The sequence below is a fragment of the Stegastes partitus genome, unplaced genomic scaffold, assembly GCF_000690725.1.
Source record: "Stegastes partitus isolate 25-593 unplaced genomic scaffold, Stegastes_partitus-1.0.2 Scaffold1714, whole genome shotgun sequence".
Taxonomy (NCBI): domain Eukaryota; kingdom Metazoa; phylum Chordata; class Actinopteri; family Pomacentridae; genus Stegastes; species Stegastes partitus.
In genome coordinates this window covers 100,765-112,105 of record NW_007579445.1, presented here as the reverse complement: position 1 = coordinate 112,105, position 11,341 = coordinate 100,765, and the positions used below count along the sequence as shown (strand labels likewise).

At 43.8% G+C, this 11,341-nt stretch overlaps 1 protein-coding gene across 1 annotated transcript in view; it reads left to right on the top strand.

Moving 5' to 3' along the window:
• LOC103372213 (thyrotropin-releasing hormone-degrading ectoenzyme-like) overlaps positions 1–11,341 on the top strand; it is a gene marked incomplete at its 3' end in the record, with an annotated part of 98,878 nt that overhangs the window by 4,375 nt on the left and 83,162 nt on the right. The window contains exon 2 of the mRNA XM_008301789.1: positions 5,841–6,088. Within this exon, the coding sequence (XP_008300011.1) occupies positions 5,841–6,088 (248 nt within the window). The remainder of the gene's footprint in view (positions 1–5,840; positions 6,089–11,341) is intronic.

Below are 11,341 nucleotides of genomic sequence, written 5' to 3'. Positions count from 1 at the left end.
CCACTAAACAGCCTGTTGACGCCGACATCTTGATCCCCGTTGATGAGTTTCCTTCCAAACAGAACCACCTTGTTTTTGCATCCAGAAGGTCTTCCTCGGCGCCGAAAAAAAAACAAGCCGCGCTCTCTAACAAAGAATGTTTATTTCCAGATTTGGCCTGGGAGATTTCCTTAACGAGGCTAATTAACCGTCAAAGTTGCTGTTTCAGCCCAATTTTCCGACAGCGGCGCGCGGTGAGAGAAAGCCTCAGAGAAACGCCTGAGCAGCGCGATTTTTCAGGCCGGTCATCTCGGCTAATGTGAGAGAGGGATGAATCTGTCTAATTTGGGCAGAGGCCAATTAAAAACCCTGCAGCCTCCTTTTTTTTGTGTGTTTGTGTGTCGGAGCGCGCTGTGGATGAGGAGGTGTTGTTGGGCGCCTGGCGAGGGCTCCTAAGGTATCCTCTCTGTTAATGCGTTGTGAAAAGAAAAATTGTCGAGATGCGAGAAACAAAAGCAAAAAAGAAAAAAAAACGTGGATAAAAATAGCAGCAGCCGGTCGCGGGAGGAGAGAAGAACGCTCATGAAAGGAACGCTTTATCCTCCGAGTCAAAGAAATGTCACAGGACGCATCCGCTGAAAAGAAAATAAACCAAAGTAGGAGTTTTAAATCTACATGTTGCTGTATCTGCTGACCGTTTATCAAAGCTCTCGCAGGTGTTTCCAAGCCTGCAGGCAGCCAGCGGTTGAAGTTGGAGTCAATAGAAGTGAACATGCAGGGCGGCTAATTTATGCCTCCTGCAGCCCTCGTTCCTCCGGCGATCATCCGAAATCATTAGCCGGCCCGATCCTTTAAACGAGACCCGGAGCTTCGAGGGCGGAGAACTTTTCAGCACTTTCCTACCAAAGCGTCCTCGCCGGTTGGTCACCTGATGGGACCGAGGGAGCGTCGCTTTAATTCAGTCTTTTCTAATTTTTCATCCCAGTTTCATCATCGAGGAAACCGGTCACGGCTGCAGTCCGACGCCGCCCCAGCATTCATCATTATCAGTCCACCGGAGCCGGACTTTCTCCACCTGCCATCTTTAAATATTAATGCTATAGATTAAAAACTGCTCTTATTCCCCCAGTGTCAAAAACTGCTGTTTCATCACAGCAGAGATGCTAACGTGGCGCCAACAGGTGTTCTTTTCTATTTAAAGGAACAACTAAACAAGTTGGAGTCACAGAACTTCAACTGAGGAGAAAGAGGTTCGTTCTTCATGTTGGACCATCATGTTTGCTGTTTGGACTGAAACTACTTGGATCAGTTTAGCCGCCAACGATTGGCCAATAGACTCACGCCGTCTATTTCTGACATTCCCCAATTTTTAACGGTCTTTGAGACGACTTGGTACAGATTTTATCTTTTGTAACTCAGCCACTGAGGCCTGTGACTGGTTTAGAAGAAGTCATAGATCTCTTGGGGGTCCATCGTTAGTCTCTTTCTCATAACTTCTTTGCTGGAAGTCATAGGTGTCTTGGTGGTCTCCTTCACTCGTCTCCTTCTAGACTAAATTTTTGAGGACGTCTTATGTCTGTGGATCCTGTCTCTAGAAGATCAGCTGGTAGGTTCTGGTTACAGAGAAAAATAACAGAAACCAGGTTTATTCTTCAGACTGAGACACCTGGATGGATGTAGAATGAACCCTGAATGTTCTTGTGGCGACTTTGAATCTTTTTATGGTGGTTTTTCATCTTTTTGTGGAGATTTCATGCCTTTTCCTGTTGATTTTATGTTTTTTTGTGGTAATTTGGGGGTAATTTTTCCTGTTTTCGTGGTAAAAAATTAGTCGAGCAGATTTAGTGTTCAGACTGTGACACCTGGATGGATGTGCAACTGATCTGATGTCAGCTTTTAAAGTTCTGAGGCTCAGAAATGATGGAAGAAGTCCATTAAAAAGTGATAAATCTGGACCTTCGAGGGCCTGGACCTCTGGAAATATTCACAGCATGAAGGTGAAACTCTGCTGCATTAAACAAACTTACTGTAGATATAAAATCAGTCGGTTCTGAGGTCAGATGGGAACTTTTTGCAGATTCGGTTGGTTTTCTATGGAATGAAAACAGAATAATAAAAGCCACATTAGCCAGCAGCACCTCGGGGACGCTCGAAGGCGTCCAAAGCATCAGCTGCAGCCGTGATTAGAGAAGACGTTTAATAAAGCCGTCGCGTCCGCAAAGCTGCGAGAGCGACGTTCAAACGCCCGTCAGCCGAGGAATCAAACGCAACGGCGCAATTAAAATGTGGTTGAACATCTCGGAGCGTGGCGCCGCGTTCGCTGACTCGCCAGAAAAACCCTGGAAAACATCCCCTTAATCCCCGATGCTTCCTCGGCGTGTCAGCGGCTCTCCGCCGCCATCGATCGGCCGTTCATCAAAGAGCAAACGCACGACGCGATGCCGACGCGCGCTGCTGACGGCGAAGGGAGGCTTCAGCGCCGCCGCTTGTTCTGATGCATTAATTGATGCTCAGGAGGGTCGCCGTGACACGACCACGAGCTGATGGGTGCTTTTCTTTCCACTTGTGCTTTTTAGCAGCCGGAACCTGATCCTCGCTGCTAAAGTGCTTTCAGGAATAATGCACGCGCTGATAAAACTAATCATCGGCCCGGATCGCCGGCGTTTGTTTGCTCCCGTCACGTTTTATCCTCATTTTTCATCTGCAAAAACAAGCCGGACCGGACGTGGAGGGAAGTCCGGAGTGCAGGTTTTATCCAACACAAGACGCGTTTCTTATCAGTCTAACGCTGAAACGAGTTATTCTGTCTGAAGGAACCCAACGGGGCACCAAGTGTCAGTTTGTTGGTCTTTAAAGTGGTTTTCAGGAGCAGCCGGGATGCAGGATGGAAATATTTCTGAAGCGTTGGGAAGCTGTTCAGTCGTCAAACCTACACGCTGGATTGGTTTAATGGCTTCAATGTGCTTTAGGAGTGTGTTGTCCAGGACCGTTGGCATCAGATTGTATCTACAAATGTTAAATAACTTGGATCTGATGGGCAGCAATAAGTACATTTGTATATGATGTGAACTTGTGTTGACATTAAACAGTTAAAACTTAGCTGGACATCGTGTCGGTTTGGTTTCTCTCCGTTCTTCTGGCTTTACACTTGATTTTTTTTTTAGTTTGACAGCAGACACTTTCTCTTCTGTGTCGGCAAACATTAAATATTCAGCGACTCGAATCGAAAATAACTCGATCGGGACGTTCCAATTATGGAAATAAATGTATTTATAAGTTCTTGTGAGCTTGTGTTGAATTTCTACTTTGCTGTAGCACAGGTGAACGTCGGTCTGGTTTGGGTTTCGGACTGTTGTTTTAATCGCAGCTCTTATCGGCTCCTTTAAAAGCCTCCATTCATCCGGTTTCTGACTTTTTCTTACTTGATTTTTTGGGTTTGACAGCAGATATTGGCTTCTCTGTGTCAGCAAACATTAAATATTCAACGACTCGAATCGAAAGTAACTTCATCAGGACGTTCCAATTATGGAAATAAATGGATTTATAAGTTCTTGTGAGCTTGTGTTGAAATTATACTGAGTTAAATCATAGTTAGACACAGTTTTATTTTGGTTTTCCTCCATTGTTCTGGTGTTTTTACTTGATTTTTTTTTAGTTTGACAGCAGATGTTTGCTCCTCTGTTTCAGCAAACATCAAATATTCAGCGACTCGAATCAAAAATAACTTGATTCCAATTATGACGCAAGTTTGCAGAAGTTCTTGTGAGCTTGTGTTGAAATTCTAATGAGTTAAAACATATTGTACATCGGTTTACGTTGGTTTTCGTCGTATTTCTTTCATTTCAGGCTGTTTTTTACTTTGTTATTTTGGTTTAAATGCAGATATTTGCTCCTCTTGTTCGTCAAACGCTAAATATTTAAAACCCCAACACGATCAGGACGTTCTCTAATTGATAAGCTGGTCCGACAGCGGGAACGACCTGAACGCTCCCGGTTCCCTCTGGACCGGCGTAAAACTGGCAAACAGCTGACTCAGCACCGAGCAGATGTCTCCGTGAGGTGCCTCCCGTTATTCTGTTTTTCTTTCTCCAGCGTCAGACCTTCTGCTGATGTTGTGAACTCCCGCTGAGGTGTTTGTCTGATTGGAGGGTTTCCACCGACCGGGCTGCACCTGTTCGTCTTCAGCCTGGTGACATTTGCTTTAATAAGCCTCCCCCTGAGCTGGGCTCTGATTGGCCCCCGGAGGTGGAAACCCCCTGAGCTGGGCTCTGATTGGCCCCGGAGGCAGAACCCCCCCCGTAGAGGTCGGTTCTGCTCCTCATGTGGTCGCTCAGGACGACGTATGGACGGGCTGAACTCCTCCGTCTTTAACCTCCTTCACGTTCCTCGACGCCACATGGATGGAAACACACACATTTATTGTACACGTTCCGCCTGTCACGTCACCATGGCGACAGCATCGGAGGCAACAGCTGGCAGGGAACCGGGTTGCCTGGCAACGGCTTTAATCCGACAACCGTGCAAATGTCGAGAGCGGTGACGTGACACGTGGTCGGGTTTGGTCATGTGACTTCTGTCTCATTTTTCACTGCAACATAAAGTCCTGCGTCTCCATGGAAACACGACGACCAGGAAGACGGAGAGAGAACTCTATAGATGGAATAAATGACAAGATAAAGAAAAACAAAAGTGGAATTTGTTTGAATATTCATTTTACTAAAACAACAAAGACATTAATTTGCATTTTAATGGTTCAAAACTGGAGAAAACTGATCAGTACTGCCACCTGCTGCACGTACTTTACTGTTTATATTTTTTTATTAGTTGCCATGAACAGGGAAAGTAAATTAACCTTAGCTACATTAGCATCATGATGTGCTAACGCTAAGGGTTTTGTGGGGCCATCACCATCAGTAATAATCTAAGGGGTGTTCAGCTCCTCAGATGCTGTCAGTGCACGAGGACGGTTGTGTTCACTCTTACAGCAGATTTGTTGAGCTTTGATCATAGGTCGTATGTTTTAGAGTTGGCAAAAGCAGCTGTAGACAGTAAATTAACCTTAGCCACATTAGCATGATCTGCTACCATCAGTAATAATCTAGGGGGTGTCCAGTTCCTCAGATGCTGTTGGTGCATGAAGACTCTTGTGTTCACTCTTACAGCAGAATGTTTGTTGAACATTGCAGCTTTTTGTGTCACTTTGTGGCCATTTTGCTCCCATTTATGGTTGTTTTATGTTGTTTTGTAGCCCTTTTGGGGCCTTTTTTAACACGTTGGTAATTTTAGAGTCAGCAAATGCAGCTATCGACAGTTAATGAATCTAGCTACATTAGCACATGATGTGCTAACGCTAAGAATTTTGTGAGAACATCACCATCAATAATAATCTAGGGGGTGTTCAGTTCCTCAGATGCTGTCACTGCATGAAAACTGTTGTGTTCACTCTCACAGTTGAACATCTGTTGAACTTTGCAGCGTTTTGTGTCACTTTGTGGCCATTTTGGGGCCCTTTTTAACACATTTTGGTCTTTTCCTGCATTTTCTGCCAGTGTTGGTGGTTTGTTTTTACCGTAGTGAGCGTCCAAGATGAAGCTGATCTTCTGGAATTAATTAAAAAAACAAAAACTTTATTGATCCCTCACTGGGGAAATTCACTAATTATTCTATACGTTGTTCGTGTCGACACGACTCTGCAGCTCATCTTAAGAACTCAGAGTTCCTCGAGGTTCTCCTGACTCTAAGAAAGTCGTGTTTCCTTAAGTAGCAGACCAACCATCCAGTGGTTGGTTCTCTGCAGGTCCAGGTCCAGGACCATCGGTTTCTCACCCTGCTTCCTCCTCTTCCTCCTCTTCCTCCTCCAGGTGGACCGGGTGTCCGTCACGGCGGAGGGAGGCGGGGGCAGCGGTCGCCCTGCCAACCGGCCGGGGGGCGGAGTCATGCGCGTGCACCGGCACTTCCCGTTCCCGGCCAACCAGATGTACGTGGTGGTTCTGCACCGCGAGCTGAAGCCGATGAGACTGTACAGACTCAACGTGAGCTTCGACGCCGCCATCGAGGACGAGCTGCTGGGCTTCTTCAGGAGCTCGTACACACTGCAGCGGGAGAGACGGTACGCAACAACAACAACACACACACACACACACACACACAGACACACACACACACACACACACACAGCGGCTCTTCCTGCAGCAGCAGCAGGTGGTTCGACTAGAAAAGGTCAAAGCTTCACATCCTCGACATTGATTAACTCTCAGACGCTGCTCACCGTGTGTGTGTGTGTGTGTGTGTGTGTTGTCAAACCACACACACACACACACACACACACACACACACACACGCCTCCCTGTGAATTTCCCATAATCCTCGGCTGCAGACTCGTTTCCACGTCAGGTTTCGTCTCCCGCGGCGCTGAAGGGAAACACGCTTTGAGCCGATACGTTTGTTGTTGTTGTTTTGTACATGAGCTTATTTGTGTTTGTTTGTGGGTGTTGCCATGGCGACAGTCATGCTAATCCGTGATTGGACGACACATGACGGTCATTTTATTCATATTTCACGGCAGAAAAACTCCCGATTGACTCGTTGAACCTCAGCAACCGTCAGAAAGGTTCGTCTGAATCCGTTCAGATCTGATGAGATGAAACATGTAGTGATCTGTTTTTCTTTTTTATTGTAACGTTGAAAAATGCACATTAAAAAAAGAAAAACCCAAAACACAGATGGGTTAATCTTGAGTTGAGGTTTTTTTTTTTTTGATGTGATGTTAGTTTATAAAACAAACATTTTCTGTTTTGTTGTTTTAAAATCAAATATTTTTTTGCCAAATAAAGACGCTGAGATTAAAAGATTGAAGCTGAAACACTTCAAGGAGTTTAATGACTAAAAAACCTTCAAAAAAATAAGATAAATAGAATTAATAAACTCTGCAGATGAGAGTTTAAGTTGCAAAACTAATGTTTTCTTTGCTCATAAATACAAAATGAAAAATTAATGATTTAGTAAATCTTTAAGGTTTCAGGCTTTTAAACAAACAAACAAAAAAACGATACCATAATAATAATGTTGGATCAACTAAGTTTTTTGTGTAATTTAAACTCAAATTAGTCGTTTAAACGACTTCTGTTTAAATAGTTCAACATACAAATTTAATCAACGTTTATCTAAAAATTATGACGTGAACACAAACGACTGAAGAAAATCTAATCGGAGCAACTTAATTTTTTACTGTTTTGTCAACTTAAAAACTTGATTATGTTAATTAAGCAAATGAAACTTAAATAATGTTCAGTAATTAGTTCAGTGATCAGCTTAAAGCTTTGTGTTTGTGCTGCTAATTATTACACAAGTTAGGTTTTATTTAAAAAAACAAAAAAAAAGAAAGGCAAGGAAAAATGAGTTCATCCAACTTCATTTAGTTTGTTGGTTGAACATAATTTCTTTGGAAGTTGTCAGAACTCAAAAATACTCATTAAATGTATTTCTATTGAGCTCAAACATAATTTTTTAGAGCGTTCTTTAACCCAATGAGCCCCATGAAGCTGTTTTCATTCACTTAAAAGCTCCTCTTCATCATTATCAGGTCCATACCTTCATAATTCATCTGATTTTTCCAGAATAGTCTCGACTGTTCAGACCTGCTATAATCTGATATGATGATGCAGGAACGTTTTAAATATCAGCCTCTACATGAAGGAAAAACGGGTTTTACATGATGAAGTTGTGACGTTTTTGCATTTATCTCAACATAAAACGCTGAAAGTTGAGCTGTTGCTTCATAATCATCTAGACGAGACTGAGCGGACTCTAGAAATATCAGAACCTCGATGGTGAGAACAAACAAGTGTTCTGATCCAGCAGCCTGCTGGTTCTGGATGAAACCGTGTTTCATGTTAAATATGTGCATATTTTCTTATAAATATCGACCAGAAAGGTGAACAAACTCTGACTGCGTCTCTCCGGCCGGGATTCCCTTCGATCACGTTCGTATGTTTCCAGCAGCAGCAGCTGGACCCACATTCGGCCGATCAATACCGGATCAATACCGCAGCTCGATCGCAGCACAACAAGCTGTTAGTTAAAGTTTAATGTCAGCGGCCGACTGGTAAAAACCTCCGGATGACGCAGGTCCACACCACGAATGAAATAGTAATAACGTTCAATAAGAAGCAGGTCGTCGCTGTGAAGCTCCGACTGCAGCTGATGAAAGATGTACCGGTGAGCAACGGGCCGGGCCGAGGCGCCGGACTGGGCTCATGAATATGTAAATGTGACGATGACGAACCGGCGACGCAACAAGAAAGAAAAGAAAAAAAAGAGATGAAAGCACAGATGACTGGAAAAAAATCTAAAGTACATTCAGGAAAAAGAGGCTCCAGAGTGTCGGATTCACACGAGTGTTCAGGGACGCTGCAAATTACACTCCGAGTGTTCAGCGCTCGCTGTTAGCTCAAGGATTAGCTCGACGCTAATGCTAACACACACACACACACACACACACACACACACACACCCTTCTTTATATCCAGAGTTACTAGAAACCCGCGGTGGGGCTTAAAACGCTTAAAAGTGCTGCGAGGGCCAGAATTAATTAGCGCTCACGCGGCGCCACTGAGCGCGCTCAGTATTGATCTTTATGCAAATGGCTGCAGCCGGTTCCCAGTGAAACCAGTCCGGCTGCGGGTGTCAAGGAAGCTGGTTTCATGGACTTCATGGACTCCTGCATGAAGTTTGAAGTCACTGAGTTGATGTTTTTCTGGACTTTGATGCATGATTGTCAGAAAACATCTTCAGGTTGACGTCATTCAGCTCGTTGGACGTTTTATTCTAAACTATAGTTTGTAGTTTATTGGTGATTTGAAGCTGAGCAGCTGCAGCGTGAGTCCCTGTCCCGTTAAAGGTCTCATGTTTTGACCCTTTTAAGCAAATTAATTAAAATATTTCATGTCCCCAACAAGATCCTTCACTTCTCCACAGCTTTATGATGAGTTTTGTTCTAAACAGGCTGTTTCAGTGTCTGTAGCTTTAAATGCTGTTGGCTCCGCCCCCTTCAGGAAGAAGGTTTGGTGAGCTTTGATTATTTTACAGTTAGCATAAACGGCTGTAGACAGTAAGTTAACCTAGCTGCATTAGCATGATGTGCTACCGTCATTACTAATCTACGGAGTGTTCAGTCATCAGATGCTGTCAGTACATTCAGACTGTCGTGTTCACTCTTACAGCAGAACCTTTGATGAAGTTTTGTGTCACTTTGTAGTCATTTTGCTTCTATTTGTGGTTTGTTTTATGTCACTTTATAGCCATTGGCGGTGGTTTTTATTACATTTTGGTCATTTTGAACTTTTTTGAGGGAATTTTTTGAAGCACTTTTCGGTTCTTTTATATTATTTATTGGTTGTTTTATTGCTTTATGATCATTTTTTGGTTGTTGTGTCATTTTGTCGTCATTCCGGGACCGTTTTTCATCATATTTTAGTCGTTTTACGTCACCCAGTCCTCATTTATTGGCTTCAAATGAAAGTTTTTAGCATTTAAGTAGTGGAGTTTCGCTTTCTCAGACGCTGTCAGTGCATTCAGACTGTCGTGTTCACTCTTACAGAAAAACATTTGGTGGACTTTGAATCATTTAGTGTCACTTTGTAGTTGTTTTTCTCCCTATTGTGGTTGTTTCATGCTGTTTTGTGGCCTTTTTGGGCTGTTTTGACCATATTTTGTCCATTTTAAGCTACTTTGGGGTCATTTTTTGTCACTTTTTGGTTAATTTAACACAAATATATCTCTAAATCCACAGCACAGCCATTATGTTTAACTCATATATTTGAGTTTGTGAACTGACTCCATCTATTAACATTTTTAATTTGTTTCGACACTCGTCTCCTCTCTGCTCTGTGGAAACGCTGCCTGCAGTTCAAAACGCTTTGAATTATTTCCATGTGATTGTTGGTCACATCTGAGTCAGTCATGGCTTTGAACTTTTGCTGTGAAATGCAGAATTTTTTGTTTTTTACAGAATCTAGTTAAAGCAAATTATTTATTTTTAGTGAATTTTTAAAGATTAAATTGAGGTTTTGTTTGTTTTTTTTTTTTATTTTTCGATAGAGAAATATAAAATCCAGTGATTGTTCCTGTTTTTACACTAAATGGTTTAATTTAGGTGTTTTTTTAATGACAACAGACCTTTTAAACCTCCTGATTTCACGGTGCTGCTTTGTAAAACCGGCTCGGTCCAGTTTCTGTGACGTAAATGTAGATATCGGATGATTTCCATATGAAGCCCTGATCAGAGGGTCTTTGGCCTGATGAGGCTCTTTGTTGGACTGAATGTGGGTTAAAACGTTAAAGTGCTGCCGGATCCGTCTCCTTCCTCCTTAAAGCAGACTCCTAACAGAACCCCAGAACCCCAGAGCACCGCTGATTTATTTCCTTAAAAATCTCACATCCTGCAGGAACTTTTTCATTAGACTGAAGCAGCTTTCCGTTAACGAGGAGAGGAACCCGGTTAACGAGGAGCGCCGGGGCAGCTAACGAGATACCGAGCGGAGACGTCGGCGCGGTAACGAGGAGGTCAGGTGAGCGGCTCCAGAATCGCCTCCACGCAGACCCGTTCTGACGGAGTAATCCGGCGCCCAGATGAGATGTGTGGATCGATACGGAGCCTCGGCGGCGGCGGAGGGTAACCCATCTAGCGCCGCGCTCGGCCTCTAATAAATTCATTCGTTCTCTCAGATGAAGCCGAGGCTGCAGGTCTGGCATCATTCCTGACCCGTGACTCCCTGAACCCCATCGCTCTCCGTCTCTCCCAACCAGCCAGATTGCGTTTTCTGTCCGCTTGAGCGAAATATCTCAACCGGCGTTCAATGTTTCATCGGAGGCGCTGGACGGAGGCCGAGCCTCGTCTCCGGTTCACGACCGGGTTCCTGTAAATAAACCAAAGGTCGGCCTGAAGTTTCCAAAGCAGGACGAGTTGAGAAAGTTTGTGAAGCCGCCGAGGACGAAGTGATGTTGTCTTCATGACTCACTGAGCCGAGACTGGAGCAACCAGGAAGAAACACAGAAAGTCTTCTAGTGAGAACCGAAGGCGCTAACGAGGAACGATAGTGAAACGTCTCTGTGGACGCTCAGGTGTCCAGATCATGGTCAATAAATAATAAATAAATCAAATTATTTAAAAAGCAGCTGAGAGACTAACGGTGGAACACTGTCACATTCAGAAACTATAATAATATTCATAATAATGTCCTCGTCTCCTCCATCCTCACCTCATCTCCTCGTCTTCTCCATCCTCACCTCATGTCCTCGTCTCCTCCATCCTCACCTCATGTCCTCGTCTCCTCCATCCTCACCTCATGTCCTCGTCTCCTCC